This window comes from Leucopleurus acutus (assembly GCF_964270905.1).
Source record: "Leucopleurus acutus genome assembly, chromosome: 13".
Lineage (NCBI taxonomy): Eukaryota > Metazoa > Chordata > Mammalia > Artiodactyla > Delphinidae > Leucopleurus > Leucopleurus acutus.
The window spans coordinates 10,171,942-10,194,333 of record NC_139155.1 but is presented as its reverse complement, the minus strand read 5'-3'; the positions used below and the strand labels follow the sequence as shown (position 1 = coordinate 10,194,333).

At 39.5% G+C, this 22,392-nt stretch overlaps 1 protein-coding gene across 1 annotated transcript; it reads right to left on the bottom strand.

The window, feature by feature from the left end:
- Positions 1 to 8,361: 8,361 nt before the first annotated feature.
- DSEL (dermatan sulfate epimerase like) lies at positions 8,362 to 21,747 on the bottom strand. Its single transcript, XM_082853794.1, has 3 exons — positions 21,680 to 21,747; positions 16,319 to 20,854; positions 8,362 to 8,456 (listed from the first exon to the last, which is right to left on the bottom strand). Exon 2 carries the CDS (start codon positions 19,964 to 19,966, stop codon positions 16,328 to 16,330), a length of 3,639 nt encoding a protein of 1,212 aa, XP_082709920.1. The 5' UTR covers positions 19,967 to 20,854; positions 21,680 to 21,747; the 3' UTR covers positions 8,362 to 8,456; positions 16,319 to 16,327.
- Positions 21,748 to 22,392: the final 645 nt, after the last annotated feature.

Here is a 22,392-nt window from a genome sequence, read left to right as displayed (position 1 = left end):
TAAAATGAAATACATTCAAGACCATTTAGGATATTCATGTATTTTCCTTTAATAGTAAGTACTGGGGTGACTTTCAGGGCGTTCACTACCAGTTTTGTCATTAACAATGTGCCAGTTAGAAAGATCACTCATGTTACCTAGGTATTATTTTCTTACAGCCAGACTAGGTGATCATAAAGATTCTTTTCAACTCAAAAATTCTTTCCTTCTACTTTAAGGCTGTCTACTATTTACTCTTGTCTACTAAGTTGAAAACTCTAGTAAAGCAGCCGTAAGATATACGAATTAATAAATAATCGCACAAGAAAATAAATGAAAAAGCGAACACACATGTTCTCATCACTCAGCTTAAGAAAAGTAAATATTATTTTATGTTTATAAACCCCTGTGTGGCTCTAAGCAAGTTAGCCTTATATTCAATGGCTAAAACTGAGCCAGAAGCCTGCGTGTTTACTCTCAGCTGCTGTCAACAGCAGGGAGACAGAATTTGCAATTTGAGTTTAGCCAGGTTAACCTTTAAAAATGAAAGGTTATGTACTCTCTGTAAATTTAATCCTAGAAGAATAGGAGGGAAAATATATTTGAAGAAATAAAGGACAAAATTTTCCTCTGTTTGGCGAAAGACATAAATTTACAGATTTAAAAAACTCATCAGTCTGAAGCAGAATAAATACAAAGAAAACAACCTGTACTCACATCATCATCAAACTGTTGACCATTAAGCTTAAGGAGAAAAATCTTCAAAGGAGAGATTTTTAAAGAACATTTTAAAAGTACATGGGAGAAGTGATATGAATGCAGACTTTACATCAAAAATGGTGGAAGACAGAAAACAGTGTAATAACGTTTCAAGAGTCTAAAATATTTTTAACCTAGATTTTTATGTCCAGTGAAAATATCTTTCAAAAAGTAAAGCAAAATGAAAATATTTTCCAGTGAGAGAGAGAGAGAGAGAGAGAGAGAGAATGCTTTGTCAGCATATCTGTACTGCAGGAAATTTTAAGGAAATCCCACAGGCTGAAGAGAAATTAATAATGATATATATATTATGAACTGACTTGACCTAAACAACTATAAAATATTTCACTCAATAGTGTCAGCATATTCATTTTTTCCAAGTGCACAGAGCACATTTATCAAGACAGACCGTATTCTAGGCATAAAGGAATGCTCAGTAAATATAAAAGGATTGAAATCATACAAAGCATCTTCCCTAACCACAGTGAAATTAAATTATAAAATAAAGGAAGATTAGAGATGAAAACTCTTAAGTATTTGAAAACTAAACACACACTTCTGAATATCCTGTGGTCAAATAATGAATAATAAAGAAAGAATCAAAAAGTCTAAGAGCCAAGAGCACTTAACCTAGTCATGTCTGGGTCTGCTGCAGTGTAGCCCTTTCAAAAGCAGCCGACATAGAGCACCCAGAAGTAAAAAGCTAAAGGAAGCTAGGACGGTAGGAAAATCCTATCCTAAGAACAAAACACAAAATAGTAAATCAGGAGTGACAATGGTTGTCAACTATATTCTTGATGTACTACTTCCTTTTTCATTCACAATACCTTAAAAAAAAATAAAACAACAACAAAAATGACAACCTAGCTCATTTTCTAAGTTTGGTGCTAAGTACTTACTTTGCTTATTTTTGACCACTGGATGGGCTTGGAATTGGGTTGGGTTGTTTTCCAGCCATTTTATTTTTCTAGCTATTTCCTGGAATGATCTGTATCAGTTTCCTTATTAATCTTTCATTTTATCCATCCATAATTGTCATTTCATCATTTCATAAATAGTCATTGAAAGAGGATAGGAAGAAAAAAAGAAGGAAAGAAGAAATTAAATGTCTCTATTTCTAAAATTTATAAAGAAAACTTCACAAGTCTAATTATCTAAGCTTTGAATTACTTCCTCTGAAATATTTTTATATTAATGAAATAGATTTATTTGGAACTTTGTATTGGAAGTGCTGAATGAAAAAGTATTCACATTTTTAAGCTTTTAATATTTATTGCTATTTATTATTTATGAAAGTTCTGTGAAGAGAAGCAGTATTTAAAAACCCAATTTGATCCATAATAATCAGAAGTGTGTGTGTGTGTGTGTGTGTGTGTGTGTATGTGTGCATAAAATGTTACTGTGTAAATAGATAATATGTGGATATGTGGATATAAACATTAGATTGAATAATTTGAAACTACTGATATTTGATCACTGTTGACCTATTATAAAGACCATTTGACATAGTTCATTGGACTAGGTGGATATAAATTTTATTTAATATAAAAATAAGATCATTTTGTAGTTGTTTTGTAATCAATTTTTTAAAGTATCAGGATTTTTCTAATAAGCCAGTATGCATCTTCACTGATTTTTTTTCCACCTTTAAGAAGTTTTCATGTCCTGATATAAATGATGCTATAATAAACATCCTTTTGTATACATCTTTCTACATTTTTTTTTCTCTTTTGTTTTCCTGTGGGATAAAATGCTTGAAATAGAAGTAGTGGGCCAAAAGGCAAGCTTTGCTGGTGGAAGAGGGGAATCTTGAAAATATCTGGCAAACAGCCAACTTGTTTTTTGTTTTGTTTTTTTTTTTGGTACGCGGGCCTCTCACCGTTGTGGCCTCTCCCATTGCAGAGCACAGGCTCTGGACACGCAGGCTCAGCGGCCATGGCTCACGGGCCCAGCTGCTCCACGGCATGGGGGATCTTCCTGGACTGGGGCACGAACCTGTGTCCCCTGCATCGGCAGGTGGACTCTCAACCACTGCGCCACCAGGGAAGCCCCCCAACTTGTTTTTAATGAAGAATATACATGTATATTACCAAAGCAGTAGCCAATAATTTATTCTTTGATATATTCACCAAAATGGATTTTCTTTTTATTGGTTTATAAACTAAGATACAATATTGATTTCTTTTTAAGTTAAATTTATATAGTTAATAATGAGATTTATGGTGTTCATATTTCTTAGTCAATTGTATTTTTTTAACTTTCCAAATTGCTTTTTATCCAGGCAGGTGTTGTTTTCTACTCCCATGCTGTGTAAACTAAAAAATAAACAAAAGAAACACAGTTTTGACATAACTTTAGAGTTAACATAAATTTGTGTCTATTAACTTGAGAGAAGGAAACTTTAGTGGGTTGAAAAAGTAAGTCCCTCACCTGTGGCTGGGTACCAGGCTGGTCACTGGTGACTGCTGATTTCTTTCCTGAAGGAGCCCAGGACATTTGTGGACGTGAAGTGACCTGTAACCAATCCCTCTTTTTCAGAATTTGAAAGTAGAGAGCCCTTGAAAGTTGGTTCAGCCTGACTCTCAAAACAATTAAGTGTGCAAGAAAGGACAAGAAAATATCTGAAATAATGTTCCCCTGAGAGGGGATTTTAGGCTGGTAATCCAGGCACAATAAAAATGTCTAATGGTTTTTGCAAGGGATAGGGTAGGGGGGTGGGGGGGTGATTTCTGCATAATATAGACCTAATGTAGGCAGCTTTTCTAGACCCAAGAACAGTGGACCAGTAGATTGTGCTTTTGAGAATAAAATTAAGCAAAACAAAAAAAGGAAATAAAAGGTGAATTAAAATGAACTGGCCTTTTGTACACGGGTCACCAATGTGAACTGTGCAGAAACAGTATAAGCATGTGATTCTAGTCTCTGTAGAAAAGTGTCATTTGTTGAGTTGGGCAGGACTGATCTTCTACAGTGACACTTTATACCAGTGAGAAACAGGGAAAGTTTTGGTCACATGGGATTATAGTTCTTTCTTCATTTGTTTGGAAGTAGTCCTAAACCTTTTGATTAAATCCCAAGTAATTTTAGACTTTTTTTTCCCCTGTATTTCTTTTTTTTTTCCCCCATTTATTTAGTAGTTGGAGGACAGGTCTTAAGTAGAAGTAATTTGGAGGCTGAGATATGAATTGTAAAATAAAAGGAAAGTGACAGTATTTGTACTTTGAATTGGTGGAACAGATTATCTGCTTTATGCCTGTTCTATCGCTTTTAACTTCTCTCTTTTAAAGTTGTAATCACTTTTGCTTACAGATATGTAACATCTTTTCCACATTAAAGATATTAAATCTGTACTTGTATATAGTAAAATCATGTTTTCTAATTGGTGCTCTTTTTTATTTTTTCCCGTATTTTTCTTTTTTTTTTGCGGTACGCGGGCCTCTCACTGTTGTGGCCTCTCCCGTTGCGGAGCACAGGCTCCGGATGCGCAGGCTCAGCGGCCATGGCTCACGGGCCCAGCCGCTCCGCGGCATGTGGGATCTTCCCGGACCGGGGCACGAACCCGTGTTTCCCGCATCGGCAGGCGGACTCTCAACCACTGTGCCACCACGGAAGCCGAATTGGTGCTCTTTTTTAATGCTGTTATTAGTTTGTTTTTTGATATACAGCAGAGCAAAGCTGTACTATTTAAATACCTCTTACTGTAATAAACAATAAATCCAGTTTGCTCCTGGTGGTTTTGGCTGGTGGAGATTGACAAAAAAGAATGGGGCATATAATTAAAGATAAAAAAGAGAAACAACAGAAGTTAGAGTAAATAAAGGAAATATGTAAGATCAGGAGCCAGTTATGCAATGCCAAATAAACATAAAATATTAGGTAAGAACAAAAAAGGCTGAAAATTAGTCTCTGAAAAGGCAATTTAATTTATGTAACTTATATAGAAGGTAATTTTTGGCCTATTATTGTCAATATCTACCAGCCAAAACCCACCAGGAACAGAAAGAAAGAAGGCACACATACTCAGTATTAGGGATGGAAAAAACATGTGTAGGGGATGAATATTTAGAGGCAACAGAATGCATTTTGAGCAAATTTAGGTCAATAAATGTGAAAAAATAAAAAAAAAAAGGACAAATTCTTTAAAAACATAACTTGCCAAAATAGGCTTCAAAATAAATACATGAGGTAAGTAATATAAGCCTATAACCACCAAGTAAAATCTTATATTTAGTTAAAATGTTCCCACAAAGAAAACAGAATGCTCAGATGATTTACAAATGAGTTTTAACAAACATTCTTGTATTAGATCATTTTCAATCCTATGCAAACTCACCTATAAAATATAAAAATAGAACATCCTCAACTTACTTTATGTGACAAGTATGTTGACTTCAAAATTAGACAAGTTTATTATGAGAAGAATCACAATTACAAATGTTGATATAAACATCTTAAATTAATTATTAGCAAACTCAATCCAGCAACAAATATAAATTTAATGAATCATTCCCAGGCTGGTTTTATCACAGCAAGCCAAGTTTGGTTTAATCTCAAAAGAAAAAAAAATTCACAAAATACACTACCTTAACAGATAAAGGCAAAGAAACATGATTATCACAATAAATGCAGCAAAAGCATTGAATAAATCTCATCATGCTTTGATGATAAAAAGTCACTTATCAACTGGGAGTACAAGGGAATACAACGTCCTGATAAAGTGAATCTATGAAATACACACGGCATCCATTCATTTGCTCAGTGGTGAAATGTAGAAGCACTCCATTCACATTAGGAACAGTACAAGAATATTCACATTACCAGACTCACTCAGTATTTAACAGGATGTCCTAACAAATCCAGTAAGAACATTAGAAAGTTATAAGATTAAAAGGAAGGAAATATATTCTCATTACTTGAAGATTACAAAAGCATCTGTATAAGTATTTTGAAAAAATTTACAGGTAAATTATTAAATTAGTAAGAGGATTTATAAGTTCCCTGATACAATATAAATACACAAAAATCAGTCGTATTTTCTATATACTATCATCAGTTAGAACATATAATTAAAAATAAATATCATCCACTGTAATAACAATATATAAAGTGCTCATACTTAAATCTATCAAAGGATTAAGAAATATTGTATAAAAGGAGAGATATACCATGCTGATGAACGGGGATTAATGTAAAGAGGTCGATTCTCCCAAAATTGATGTAATGCATTTACCATTAACATGTATTGTTGCTTGCTTTGGGGGACTACGCAAACTAATTCTAAAATGCACATAGAAGAACAAAGCCTAAAGAAATGAAGAAAAAGAAAGGAAAAAGCCTTGCCAGATTTCAAGGCTAACAAAATGACTATAGTAATTAAGATAGTGCGGTATTGTCACTGGGTAATCGAATTTGCCAGAAGAATACAGTAGAGAACTGAGAAATCAGCTCACACAAAATATAAGGACCTGATATGTAGGGAAGACGGCATTGAAGGTTAGTGGAAAAGAAAAGGTACTGAATCTCTTCAGTCTAGGACAGCAGGTTATTTATACAGAGAAAAAAATCTCAGAATAGACATAACAATTAATATAAAGCAGATTAAATATTTAAATATAAAAGACAAAATCTGTGGCAGGGACACTCTAAAATAAGCCCGTTCTTCCATCTCCTGGGATTCATGCCCTTGTGAAGTCCCTTTCCTTTGGGTGTGGGCGTAGGGGGACCTCTGACTTGCTTCTCACCAAAGTTGACTGGGTGTCACTTCCATGATTATGGTAATGTGTTAGCAGTTTCTCTATTGATTCTCTCATCTTGGCTTTTATGAAGTTACCTGCCAATGGAGAAGCTCACATGGCAAGTGACTCAGGGTCTCCAGCCAACAGCCAGAAAAGAACTGAGGCTTTTAGTCCAGCAACCCACAAAGAGCTACATCTTGCCAACAACCACGTGAGCTTGGAAGTGGATGCTTCTCAGAGGAGATCCCAGGCCCAGCTACTTCATTGCAGCCACATATAAGAGCAGAGGACGCAGTTCAGCCACGCCTGGATTCCTGACCCACAGAAATTGTGAGATGATGAACATGTGCTGTTCTAAGCCATTACATTTGTGGTAATATTGTTTTGCAGCAATAGATGATGATGAGAAAATTAAAATGCTTGGAAGAAGATAGAGGAGAACATCTTCAGTGCCAAGACCTTAAGAAAGATTATTTAATAAAATGCAAAAAAGTACAAGTAATAAAGAAAAACACATATTTGTTTACATTCAAATTAAGAACACCTGCGTGTCAAAATATATCACAAAAGTCCTAGTAGAAAGATCATGAAAATATAAACCAAGAAGTTATTCATGAGTATAACCAAAAAAGGATTAGTATTATTAATATACTATAAATGTCAATGAATCAATGAGAAAAAAAAGAATGCAATGGAAAAATGTATAAAAGACATGAACATGGATTCCATTTCACAAAAGAAGAAACACAAATGGAAAAAGTAAGGACTACTGTGTGTGTGCACATGTGTGCATGAGTGCGCATGCTGCATGCGTGTGCCATGTTATTAACAGAACTTCAAAAAAAAAAGAAATGTAACATTCTTTTACCCCACTAGACAGAAAAACATCTAAAAGTATGAAAATGTCAAGTACAGGAGAAATTTTGGAGCAACACAAACTTTTCTACAATGGCTAGAGTGTCGATTTGTACAAACAATCTGTAAAAATAATAATTTGGTACCAAGAATAGTTGAGGATGTGCTTTGAGCCCTCAATATATATACTAGGCTGTAGTGCGGCTGGGTGGGAAGGTTCTGGGTACAAACAAAACACAATGACAAAATTCTTGTATGTGTGCATTATACAGCATCTATAAACAGTTTTATATATAATGTTTGAAATTGCAAAAATTAAAAATATTCCCCAAATCCAACAAGATGAAAGATACATAAAGTATGGTATTTCAGATAATAGCATATATTGGAACCTACCACAATGAAAATAAGTGATCTCCACCTACAAACATCAACATGCATTAGATAAAATTTTGAGCAAAGGAAAGCAAGTTGCACAAGAATATATGCAATATGTTACTGTTTACGTAAAGTATACAAACATGCAAAAATATACAATATGTTGATAAGGATAGAGACATATGTGGTGGAGCTATAAAGAAGAGCAAGGGGATGATAAACACAAAATCCAGGACAGACGTTACCTCTGGGATCGCTGGTGAGAGCAGGAGAATATGGTAATGGAAGGTCAGATATATATGCTTTGTACCATATTATAGAGTGTGTGAGTATAGGAATTCTGACTCTAAGCCCCAGCTCTGGCCACAGTTACTTATCAATATCATAGAGGAGGGCTTCTGATAGGGTCAGCACATCTTTTCAGTGTCAACATACTGGCATAACCTATCTTGCTTATCCATAATACCTACAGTTTGATAAGTAGGGGGCAGTAGAGCTGGCATATGCAAGAATCAGCAAAATAGTGTCTTCTAATTTGCACACAGTGAAACTCAGCAGGGATGTGGACAGCAATATCCAAGGAAAACCAATGAAAGAAAGAAAAGGAATTTCTCTCTTCAGTGGTATGAACCCTACTATCATAGATCTGTAGCACCTGGTCCCAATGCAGAGGTGCATGCTCTCTTGCACTCCTTGCTGGAAGGCTGAGTTTCTGGCTGGAGGCTCTGGAGTTTGCTGCTCAGTTGTTATCTACAGGCATGGAAAAGAGAAAGCATCCAGACTTACAAAGCACCAAGCAGAATATAAAGGACCGTAGAATTTTACCCCAACCCGAAGAATATGTGTGAATGACACATGAATTAAAAGAAAATAATATTCTATAAAGATGAGATAATTTTATATTGATAAAATCATTTGTTATGTATGGTGTTAAGGTATATAATCATGATATGTGTAATTTGGATGTGCTACCTCAGATTGGTCTGCACTTATTCCATCATAGCCAGTGGAGTAAATGTCATGTCCACACATAGTCTTAGACACCCCCAGCTTTTATGCATATTTCATAATAAATAAGTGGAAAAGTTAAAATAAAAATAGTGATTACAATCTATAAGATCATAATTATCTACTGAATGAAGTTATGAACATAAAATTATGATTAATGTTATACAAATGGCACTTGTAACATGAAATACAATTTCAAGTAATAGCATCATACTTAAATTCAAAAAAGTCTCTATCTCGGGCTTCCCTGGTGGCGCAGTGGTTGAGAGTCCGCCTGCCGATGCAGGGGACACGGGTTCGTGCCCCGGTCCGGGAAGATCCCACACGCCGCGGAGCGGCTGGGCCTGTGAGCCATGGCCGCTGAGCCTGCGCGTCCGGAGCCTGTGCTCCGCAACGGGAGAGGCCACAACAGTGAGAGGCCCGCGTACCGCAAAAAAAAAAAAAAAAGTCTCTATCTCAATAAAACTCAGAAGGAAATACGATATTCTCTGGAAGAACTCAAACCATACTCTAGAAATAATGAAGACATTGAAGTACATGAAAATTTGAATAAATTTTTCTCTTAAAACGTGAACATGAAAAAAGCACTATTTCCAAATTAATATATGAATTGCATAAGTGTGATTTTACATGTTTGTGCAACTCAGCTGATATATGGAATACTAAAATAGGTGTCTATTTGGTCTACATACTATGTATGCTCAAATTCTCTAGAAACATTTTAATATTTTCTTACTGGGAAAATGGTGCATCACATTACATATGGGTTTGATATATAATGAATTGGAGATGATCACAAAGAGGAAACACGTATCTTCTATTAATTTTCACTTGTGATTTTATTTAATCCTTATATCAACTCTGGGGGAGTTTTATAGATGGGGAAATGGAGATTTAAAATTAAGAAAATTGCCCAACACGTCACAGCTGGTCATTATTTACTGACCTAGGGATTTGTATTCAGTTTTATCTAATTTCAAAGTTCATATAATATATAAAAGTGTTGTGAATATAACATTTTCCATAGAAATCTCCCTCTTCAAATTAATCAAGGAAATGGGAGAAAGATGCAAACAAACCTTGTGAAAAACCCACCAATGCAATCTGTTGTTTATACACAGAAAACCTTCCACCTCTTATCATAATGGAATCCTGCCAAGTTCTTATGTGTGGATACAAGCAAATACCTTTTTACTCATGCGTTCAATAATGGGATTTTTGAGAGTTTTATAATTAATGTGGGGTGAAAGATAAAGTATAACTGAATATATGTACATTTCATTTTGGTAAATCTCGAGAGAAATAACACGAGTTCCTTGGCGCACGAAAGCCCACCGCAAGCGTGCTGTGCTCTAGTTAGCACTGAATTAGCCAGGGCACCCACGTTAATGTCTGGAGTAAAAATGAAGGCAAAAATCACCTATTTTGTTTGTGTAGGGTTAACTTTTATTAACTGCATTATTTATATGCAGTTGTCTTTTCATGGGTATTTTATGGAAGCAGTTGCATCACTTCTTGGTTGTATTGTGTTCTTATTTTAAAATCCCAAGAACTTTAAACAAATCTACAACAAAATTAATCTTTTGAAACAAGCAAAGGAATAACTGAATACATAATTAAAATAATAAATACTAATAAAATTGGGCAGTAATATTTCATTGTAGTATAACAGAGGTTGGGAGCATCATTTGCATTATGCAGTGAATAAGGTAAGAAGTGCCTTCAGCGTTGTTCGTAGAAGGATGTCAGATTTTAATGCAGAGATTAGAGATTTTATGTTGTTCATTTACTAAATGAGAAAAGTGACAGTGGTGGGAGCTGAATTAACTTCCAAAAGAAGAAATGGAGAGCATCATGGGTGTCACATGTGCGTGAACGTTTGCTTCCTTAAATCATTAGGAGCAAGGTATATACCCATGTTTGGAAATAGAGAGGAAGACAATATATGGGAAAACACCACATTATCTAGGACGTTGGAAAACCTGAGACACTTATAGGTGGAATTCATCAGTGTTAAGACACTTGAAAGAAACATTTCATCTCAAGAGTCACAGCAATACAGAAGTAGTTTAAAGAAATAAAACAGAAAGAGCAATTGCAATGTACTGTAGAAAAGATTTGCTCAGATTACAATTTATCCTTTTTTTCTCAAGTTTTAGCTATAATGTTTCAAAGAGATTCTTAAATAATTCATACCATAATGAACACAATTGTTATAGGAATGATTCTCCTTGTGCACCTTACTTTGTGTTCAGATTTAGGTTCAGAGTTCCTTCCTTCCATTCTTTGCTCCTTTGTTCCTTCTTTCCTTCCCTTCCTTCCTTTTTGGTATTATTTACATGGTAGGGAACAGAACAGGTGGGATTTTTTTCCCAAAACGAATTCTTTTAAAATATATTTGATTGACCGTCAGCTCCATAGGTTTTGTTCACTGCTGCATTCTCAGGATCAGTTAGCTGTGCCTGGTAATGTGAATCTGGAGGTGCTGAGAGGGGAGGGAAAGGAAAAGAGATGCTACTGGCCAAATGGAGCCTGGATGAAATACACTGAGGTATCCTCCTTCGTACTGTTATTACTAGCAGGGATCTGCATGCAGCCCAGTCAGACCGCACTCACACATCCTTTTCTCTTCAGGGCATCCCTTGATATTCAATTATGGACCACATTTCTTTGTGATAAATGTGCTGGGGTAGTTAAGTGAGGGGGTGGGGGAATTGGGAAAGAGCAAGTGTCAGCGGTTTTGTTCTGTTTGCGCTTCTCTTTTGCAAGGGCTACTCGTTGATGGGACATCCTGTGACAACTATAGAGTCAAACCTAATGAGGAAAAGCACAGGTGGTGATCTCTGTCCAAATTTACTGAAACTCCATAACTACTCCCTTTCCTCGTAACCACTTTTTCAGAGATAAATCCTGTCTACTACAGAGTAGATAACACTTTGCGGTGCCTTTCCTCGGGTGGTAATGGCTACCCGGCATGCCCTTCCTCTCCTTCTCTTCTTGATGAATTCTGGAGAGACCATCAGTTCTTTGGGGCAGGGTCAGAGTCAACCAGTTTTTGTGTTCTCCCCTCATGCTAATCAATATCTTGACAGTAGATACCCCAAAATTACTGTGAATAAGTGAATTGATAACGGAATTGTAAACCTGCTCCAAATTCCTTCACAAAAACATATTCCCTAGAGAGAGAATATGGGCTTCAGATTAATCTGTAAAATGAATACCAGTGAGTTGTTGTGAAGATTGTAATGATATACATGAAAACCTTACAGTTCTGTGCAGCACATACTAAGAGACTAATTCATGATAGATCCTTATCTTTCTTAAAAAAAAAAAGTCTTCACTCTGCCAACCCTGTGCACCACCTACTAGAATATCTCAAGGGGCCTGCAGGTACCTTCCTTTTAGAGATCTCCTGCTTGAATAGATACCCCACCAGTGGCAGGAGGGGCAAATGTGGAGCACAGGTGCATAGTACGGGATGTTCTTGCCACTTAGTAAGTTGGAATGATGTACATAGAAGAGTGAAATGGACTGAGGGCAAGTCAAAGACAGGACTTGGAATTAAGATAAGGGAGTAGAGGCACGGCTCACCCATCACTAAGGGTGCTAGTGGCCGAAATTGTGGGACTGCATTTTCCAACTCAGCTCCATACAAAATCGTAACACAATTACCTAAAGTCCTAAAGAAAAGGGCTGTTACAAATTATCCCAACCATAGCCAAGTTGCTTTTAGCTTTTTATTTGTTTATTAATAGAGGAGTTGTGTTATACATATAGCTTAATAAACTTCATAAATGATCTTCAGTACAGGTTTTCTTTGCAGCATAACTGGACAGGTGTGAAAGAAAAACGAAAATCAAAACCAAAAGCAAAACCCCCACGGTGTGGAAGGCTTAGCCGAACCTATCTTTGGAAATAGAATTAAACATGTTACTTGGACTAAACACAAGCTCATGTAAATTATAGCTAAAGCAGCTACAAGTTAACTAGAGAATGTGAGAATCTACTGTTTGATGTTCCTACCATCCTTCGTGCAAAAAAAAAAAAAAATTCAGTTTAGTTCTTAAAATATTATTTGGATTTTTCTGCCAACGTGAAGGGAAATAGAGATATTAGTCAAGTACTGAAAACACTGCCTTAGCAGCTATTTTGACATACTTTGGTTTGCATTTAAATAAGCAGTAGGTAGCCCGCATATTAAATTCCTTGATCTGTCTTAGATTAGGCTCCCTTACCTCTGTAAGTGGTGTTATACTGCCTTCTATTCACATTTTTTTGCTAAATTAGTGATTTTTTGTAATTATGATCAGAGTTAAGTCAATCAAACAGATTCTAAAGCCACTGTTAATGTTTACTTATAGATAACTGAATGTGGTAGACTTTATATCAAGAACGTCTAGGATCTATGATGCACCAAACTCTGCTGATAAATGACACCAATCAAAAGTCAGTGGCAGACAGAAGGGGTGGCGTTTCCACAAAAGGGAAAGAAAATTAAACATAACTAGTGTGTGTGTGGAGAGAGGTTCTTCTTCAAATATGAAGATATTTGTGCCAGATCCCATGCCAGGGCTGGGTACTGGACATAAATAATGATCCCATTCTTGCCAGGCCACTTACAGTGCTAAGTCTTCTGTTTGTCCAAAACGCCAGCCAATCAAATGTCCGATATTGCGGGTTTAGGCTGAGTGTGTATGAGTTGTTGTGCCACCTGCCCAAAACTCATGCCTTTCTGGGTTTCTAAAGATTAAATTTAAGTATAATCATAGATTTATCTTCTTTCTCCTGAACAGATTCTCCCATTTCCTTCCTTTCTGGAATTGTCATTACAGTAAATTCATCTCTGGATATGGCCTATTTCATCCTAAGTGAGTAATTTGCATTATTTCAAACTTTTGAAAACTAGATCAACATTACCACTATATTTATGTTACTTTTGTCAGCAAAACGGACACATTCTTTCAAAATTTCAACATTTCAATGATATTATTTTAAAAGAAGCTTTAATTCCAGTTGGGCCTAAGTTTGGGGAAGTTAATGAGGAAAGGAATTGATTTTATGGAAAAGACATTTTTTAAAGTGTTTCCTTTGGAAGTGTCACACAGTGATAATCGTTGTTTTAATTATTTTCAAGACGATCAGAATAAAAATAAGTGTAGAGTCTATTCACATTTCTTCCCAGGATAACACCCTAGGAATGTAGGACTTAGACGTTCTGAGATTATAATTGAGATTATAAGGCAGGGGCTCCCAAGCATGAACAAATGGACGCATATGCAACGGCTGGGCCGTCCCTCACCCGTGTAAAACATTGCTCAGAAATAGAACCTGTGAATAGAAGTCTTCTCCTCCAGCTAAGTTTCCCTTGGGGTGGGAGTGGATGAGTGGACAAGGAAATTCACCTTGACCTTGCTGTGTTGTAAAAGTTAAGATACACTGTGAAGATCATCTTAAGTGTGTTCCTTTCTTTAGCTATACATAAGATATTCCCATACTGTTCCCGTATCCATTCACAGAACTGCTCTTTCTTTTCCATTTTCTACCCCCCAGCTGCTCCATATACTCACCCTGGCTCTCTTCTGCCTGTGGGCATGTTTCTGTACAAAGTTAAAGGAAAGGCAGTGGTACAGTTTCTGTCTTCTCTGCTGTTACTTGCACACGTTTGTAATTCTTACCTTGATCAGGCCTAATATTACTTGCAACCCAGAGCCTTTTTATTTGATCTGATTTAAGATCACACATCCTGGGAATTGAAAGCAAACACCGAGACTCTGACCAATAATGGAAACAGTGTTATCATCCATGTAGAAATGTTACATGCTTGTTGATAACCCTGAGATAGGACGAATAATCTTCCTTGAGAATAATAGTGTGGATTCAGGTCTTCAGTTACCCTCTCAACCTGTATTAATAGGATTTTCATTCATTTTGACACTGTAAAGAGAAAGCAGGGAAAGCTACGAGAGGAAGCAGATGGGGTTGGGGGGGGGGGAGTGGTCAGTCTGCTTTCATGCTGTAATGGAAGAAAAATGACAGCCCAGTTAGCTTTAGCTGGAATGTAACATATCCACAGCTTTATCACCCTGGAGGCACATTTTGACATAATAACAAACTACTGAGAAAGAACCACTTTTACCTAGGTCAGAATGACAGACTCCCAAGTGTTAGAGCATGGGCGACGGGGAGGGCGTGTGGAAACTACAGTCTGAAGCATTAGGAAGAAGGCTGCAGTCTGTACAGAGATTTTCATCAAGTCTCCACACTGCCTAATAGTTTTCATCCAATACCTTGTAATTACTCCTCTGGCTTCTAATGGCATAGCATTTTGATTTCAGAGCCTACCAAAATAAGATGAACCATACTTTATGACGACTATATTTATAATAAGATGCAGATGGTAAAGGAAACAGATGCCTCTGACATCATCTCCCATTCGCCTTCAACTTTTGCCGACACTGGCAGTCTGTGGACTCATTCAAAGGGATGCAAGATAAGTCAGGCAGTTTTCCAATTCTGTTTCCAGTCTAAAAAAAGACTGGCAGCAGTGGCACTGCTTTCTTTGAGTCATACAGTGATAATTCCACAAGGAGAAATCTGATTCTAAGGCTATGTCAGGCTTTGATGCAAAACGAATCATCAGGACAGGAAAAAAAAAAAAAATTCCCACAAATATCAGGAGTTTAGCCATTAGTAACTACTGACTGTTTTGCGTGACAGCAACAGAAAGAAAAGGGTGGGAGTGGTGATGGTGAACAGCTACAGCTTCAAGGGAGCAAGAAAGAGAGCGTTTTAAAAAGACAAGCAGGTCTAAAATACCGTACCGGTCCTTGGCAGCCACCGTTCCAAGACTGATTCTTTATTACTTCTAAATAAAAAACTTTGAGGATTTTCAGGTCATTGTTTCTGATCTCAAAAAAAAAAAAAAAAAAAAAATCCATTCTGTATTTCCATCTATATTTTCCAGAAGGGATCCTATAATTCTGATAGGAGTTTTCTCCATTTCCCCAGTGATATCAGTGAACATTATACACAGTAAAAGGATGTGTGTGTGTGTGTGTGTGTGTGTGTGTGTGTGTGCATGCAAGATAAATGCATTAGGACACCTTCTGAAAAAGATAAGGAACTTTTGCAGTCCATCTTGAAAGCAACAGACGCTTGGGTATAGCAGCAACTGCAAGGCCTTTAGCAGTGTGTGAGGTTCGAGATAGATCAGCACAGTTACAGATGAAGGAGAGAGTTAAGACAAAAACCTTTAAAAATCTTCCTATCTCCCCTGACCACTGTAATATAACTTCATCTACACCTCTGCAGCAGAAAACATTTTAGCAGAAAAAATTCAGAAACAAAGGCAAGGAAAAGTGGTGACATGAAAATGAATCCTGTTATAGGCCAAACAGGGTGCTTATTTTAAACAATCTCTCTGTGCAAGGAGCAAGCTGATCACTCACTACACACACACACACACACACACACACACACACACACACACACACACACACACACACACACACACACACACACACACACAGTACAAGAATATACAAACTCTTCTAATTCATATCCACAAACTGGGTTGGAAATTATTAGTGCAAATTTCTGCTGACCTGCAGCATTTAGTCCATAAACTTTGGATATCCTAGACGATCCATCAGTGTCCAGCAGATGTTTTCAATCAGTTTAATTTCATCTCTAGGCAAGTTCTGTTTCCAAACATTAGTATTAGTTGGTGATATTTCCCCTTCATAGGGAAGATAGAAAAGGTTCGTGGAGGTGGCAAACAATATTTGGTTTAAACTAGCAGGAGACAAAGGAATTCCAAGAAAGGCAAAAATCCTTTCAGTGGTTTTCTGAGGAAAATGCACAATATCTTCAAACTTGATCATCTGGTAGCTGGTAGGCAGCAGGTCTGTGTTTATCCTCAAGGCTGCTGCAGTGTTTGCTAGCCACACGTGAGCCAGCAGAGACACTGCGTGTGGCTTGGATTTTGATAATTCTTTCCTCAATGATTCATACTCGGAAGCATAGCCCGAATTTAAGTTACATTTGCCTTTGCCTCCCTCTATTTTAAACAATTTAGCTAAGTGCTCTGGTACATTCTTCAAAGAGTAAAGACTTGGTTTACTACTGTACAGCATCGAATAAATCCACGCCCGAGGGTCCCTCACCACGTACAAGGCCCTCATCGAAGCTCCTAAAACTTCGTGGAAGAAATGCAGCTTTAAGGTCCAGCTCCCACTGTTCAGGCTGAGCACGGGCCGCGCGCTGGGGTAATGGACCAGGTGTCTTCTCAGAGCCCGAATGTATTCAGCGTCTCTATCAAAGGCGCCTTTCATTCTGCTTCTTTGTTCTGGCAAAGACTCTCTCCTTTTCAACTTCCTTTTTTTGTCCTTATTCGTGGTAAAATATTGGGCCAGTTTACCCCTGCCGGGTTCGTGCAGATGGATGTTTTGCAAATGGAGTTTTGTGTCTTGGACCAAGGATTGCAACCAGCCTCGGAGTAAACGGAAATGCACACCATGGACATCCGACGCCTTCCATTCACAGGCATCCACAAAGGAGTCGATCTCAAAGTCAGTTTCAGGGATGTCAATGTAGGCTGTGGGAACCCTGATGTAGAGAAAGTCACTGCTGTTGAAGAAGAGTTGTTTGAGAATTTCAGCTCCTGAGCCAGGAAGTGAGGTAATGACGATGTCAGGAAGATCGATGCGGTGCCCTTGGGGAGACACAGGCTTTGGGCTCGCTTCAGCCTCTGGCCTCGCCCACTTTGCACAGATGGGCTGAGTGCAAGTGCTCCACACATCCACCAGCTCAACGAACCACAAGGCAATAACAAGGGTGAGGATCCACCGCATTAGCTTTCTAAAAGAAAGGTAAAACCGCCACTGAAAAGTTAAGATCACCAAGCTGACGCACAAAATCAACCCAACTGCTACATTAAATTTAAATCCAAAGGGAAAAATCACTCTGTCACGTCTTACGGGCTTCACTATGGCTTGAGTGCCCAAACCAAATCGGGTTATTTGGACCTGATCAGCCACACTGGCAAAGCCGCCAAATCCCAGGTAATCGAACCTTGTTTTCAAGTTGTGGTAGTCAGTTACAATGGAAACAACGTGTTCAGTATTATTGACATTTAGAGAAATCTGAAGTCCAGAATTGGAATTATCAATAAATCTGCAGCTGGAAACATTGACATATGGCCCATAAAAGACATATACGATTCTTGTGATTGTGGATTCCATCTGAAATGTAACATTAACAAATTGAGTCCACCGTTTCTTAAATTCAGCGGCTTGCTCTGCTTCCTGTATACTAGCAATGGGGCTACTGCCACGATGATCAAACCAAAACATTTTGTAATGTGCATCCCACACATCCATCATGGCGCCGTTATACCTGTTCATGAACCTATATGGGATGTACTTAAAATCAATATCCAGATTATGGAAGAAGGCACTGACAGATTTTAGTGGGGAATCTTCTTGCCTCTCGACATGATCAACAACTAGCAGAGTCTGAGAGTTTAAGAGAAGCAAAGCCCGATACACACTTTTCAGCTTCATTGCTGAGGAATAAGCTGACACTGCTTCCCCACTCACAAATACCATGTCCCCATGTTGAGAGGCAGTAATGATTTCCCCCGCTGCATCACCAACCTCCTCGCCGGTCCACTTAAGCCACTGTGCACATTCTCCCAGCTGGCCTTCCCAGGGCTTATTACATTGGCTTGTGGGTGATGGTGCAAACACCAGTACGTTGTTAAGGTGGCTCAACTTGGGTCCATAGAGAGCTTCGGAAACAAATACCTGCCCATTGGGGGCAAAAGTGAATGAGTTCTGATCTGGATGTTCATGTCCTGGGTTAAAGCTTCTCCACCCATCAATCCAGGAGTATGGCTGGAAGTGAACTATGTCATAGACAGCTCGCCCTCCTAGCTTCCCAGATTTAAAAGACACAAAGGTATTGGTCTGTGTGTTTGGCAACCCAGCCCCATAAGTGACAACACCCCAGTTAGGGAACGTGTGCATTTTTGCAGTACCATATTCTGCAGGAGGCCGTGGGGTGAGCTGGGGATCATACCAGATGTATTCAGTGTGAAGAGTACTCCATCTCTGGGCAGTGGAGGGGACCATCGGTCCATCTTTAGGCCGGTGCCTTCTGATTTGCTGAGCTAACCAATTGCCAGCTCCGTTCTTTAAGACGAACTTATCCAAAAAAACTAACTGGCTCTCGGGACCATAAAACCAATTATAATTGGAATCTGCTATACCCACAGTTCTTTGGAAGCCTGGCAAGAGGGTGGCGTAATAGAACCAAAAGTGCATTTTTAACCAGTTATTATCCAAGTTGTTGATATTAAAATGGCGCTGGGCCAGAAAAACGTACTGTGTGACTGACTTAGCCGTGTAGCTTCCATAGGCAACACCTTCATCCAAAGTACCATCGACAATATGATTCAACAGAAACATCATCTTTTCCATCACATCTACTACAACCTGTTTCCATAGATTTACTTTAGATCCTTTATCCACCCCAGTCACCAAGGCCCCGGTGAGTAACGCTATCATATTAGTAGCTTGGTGGTTATGAAGAAGTTGTTTGCCCCATGAGCGGACCTTGGAATACTCATACATTTCCTCAGTAATAACCCATATTTTTTCTAGGTATTTTTGCCTTCGATGATCATCTAATAAGTTATATAAAAAGTCAAAGGCAGTGGCAAAACCTGTTAAGGAATGGCCAACTGGAACCTCATCCCCTGGTGCATTCTCCACCAGCCAGTCTTTGTAGCCCACCATCCTGTCCATATATTCCAAAACAAATTCAAAGGCAACTTTGTCTTCTGGGCATAACAAACAGTAGAGTGCTAAAGGGGGCAGATTGTTACCATAAATTTCATTCCACTTGGCAGCAAAATCAGCATGCTTGGGTGGAGGTAGGTAGTATGTTGGGTTGGACAGCATAACCATCACTGCACTTCTGATAGCTCTAAAAAGATGCAAATGGCTTGTGCGAGACTTTTGCCTCATTGCTTGGATCTCTCCAGCATCAAAATATAAATGTGGATGAAGCATACTTTTCTTCAGCTTTTGGTTGGGTCTGAAATCTTGCACTTTCTGTGTCTTAAGCTGATCTATGTCATCTGGGAAAACTGCCCAGTCAGAGTAATTGCTCACAGATTCTTCAAAAGTAGAGAAAGCAAACATCACTAACAGTAAAAATAAGAAATGTCCTGTAAACATTAACGCCATGATCCATCGGGGAGCTCCTTTCCTTAGGCATACATGTCAAACACAGTGCTCAATGTGTTTCCCATCTGCTGAGTATAAAACATACATTTAAGGCCTTGATAAAACACAGACTGTAAATCGGATATGCTGTGAAATCCAGCTGACATTCGGCTCATTCAAAGCAAGTACAGTTGCCAAAAAGAGAAAACTTACACTGTGGATCTGTTTGCCTGATGCAGTGTTGCTTCCAATAAAACTTCAAGGAATGTTAAAACCTCTAATTTTCCAATATCACACAGTGAACAGGGGTGGAGATAGTCAAAAATACCATGAATTCACAATTTACTTCCTTGACATAAATCTACCTAACACAAAGAGTCAAAAAACACACATTGTAAAGAAAAGCAAAAGCAAAAGCACTCCAAAATCCACGTTAAGAAGTCATTCCTGGAGCAGGAAACCATCATCATACGTGTCTGATGCCTTTGCCTGTGTGTGCTCAGAGAAGCTGACAAAGTACTGCAATTCTTGGAGCTGACTGGGTTGTTACTCCTCTCAGCTTTTTACACTTTTTGCTTTGAGAATTTTTTCTTCCTCCATTTTTGGGGCAAAAACATCCTCAACAAGTATTCAAAGTCCTACTTGGTTTTAAAACACTCAAGATTCCTGTCCTCATTTCAGATCTGTCTTTTTTCAGGCTTACTTACTCATCAGCCTATTATGACCCAGAGAAAGCATTTTCCCATCTTCTTTTATCAGCTTCATCGGTACAGCTATGAAAATCTAATCTCTTCAGCCACCTAGGTACTTCTCTTCCAATCATGAAGTAACCACCAACTGGGAAAGAAAACTCCCCTTTCACCAACAGTGACGTGTCTTTTCTGTTCCTTTTTCATGACATACTCCTTTCTGGGGGAAAAACAAAACAGAAATTCTCTGAGGCTACAAGTATGCTGGGAGTGGACATAAACAGAAGATTTAAATGTTCTAACGTCTCCTGATAGAAATTTTAGAATCACAATAAGATCTGTTATTAACTACAATCTAGGTTAGACCAAATGGTTCTTTTTTCTTATACTTTTCAACGCATATATTAGGATAACAATGGTGGCAGAAGACAAGCGGCTACAAGATATAACTTTCCTAAGAGTATTTATTTTAACTGTGGCTTGCTTTAGTCATTTAAAATGTTTTTATTCAAATGCAGTTAACAGAAGATGAGTCCTGCTGTCATTCTTGTTTTGATCACAGAAGACTCAAGAGACAAAAAGCAAAAGTTCAAAGGACCATTATGATTCCGGTTGAGGGTTTAACGTTCAAGGGCTCAGAAGGTGTCTTTGCCAGGGGAACTAGTAAGAGCAGTCACTTTTCTCGAAGGAGAAATCATGACAGTGTGTGGGAGCGAGGAACAGCGAGCGGTCCTGCACCAGTCTCTCTCCTGTAGCCCGGTTTTCCATCCTTACAAGAAGCCACCAGAGGGAGCTCAGACCCACACTCAAGGAGCAGCTTCGCGGCTGCCCGTCTTCGGTTCTGAAGAACCTAACCAAGTTTCAGTCTTGGACAAGTCTCCTCTCTGCAGGAAACATGAACGCTAGGAGTTCCCTGATCCGCTCCGCCTGTTGCATTTTTTCATTCGCTTCCTACGAACATGCCAACTCCATCCTCTGCGCCTCACCCCCGACCTCTGGCTGTGGTTTGGGGATAAGAGACCCCTCAAGGGCCAAGTCCGCTTACCTTGGCAGGTCCGGACGGGGTCTCCCGGCAGCGGTGGGCCCGGAGGAGACGGAAGTGGAGAGTTGGAGAAAACTGCTCTGCGCTGGGAGCCGGGCCGCGCGGCCCCCCGCAGGGCTCCTGGCGCCCCCGGCCCGGCGCCCCCCCGCACTGCAACAGGCTGCGGCCCCGCGCTCGCGCCCCGGCCGGCGCCGCGCGGACACGCCCGCCCTCGGGGAACGCCGGACGCCCCCCGGGCAGCCCCGGACCACGGAAGGCAGATCCGCGCGCCCCGGGCGCGCTCGTGGACGCCGTGTCCAGAGGGGCGCTGGCGTGTCCAGAACGCGATGCCGCCGCGGCCGCCGCTCCTCGGTGCCAGCTCCGGCCGTGCGGCCCACGGAGGGCGAGAGAAGGCTAGGCGGGCCGGGGGCGGGGCGGGAACGACGGGGGCGGGATCAGGGGCGGGGCCTCGGGGCCTCGGGACTTCGGGGCTGGGGGAGAGTGACAACAGGAGGATCAGGCTGGGAGTCGGGGGCGGGGCCGGGGGAGGGGCCGATCGCCCCCGGGATCAGAACCCAAGGGGCTCGCGGCGCGTGTGTTTCCGGCTGCTGTGGCGGCCTCGCGCTCCCGCACGGATAGAGCCCGAGGAGGGGGAAATTTGGGAGTGCGAGCGTCTGAAGACGGCTCCCTGCCGGCCGAGTCCCGCTTCTCTTATCCCTTCGGTTGTGGGGAGAAGG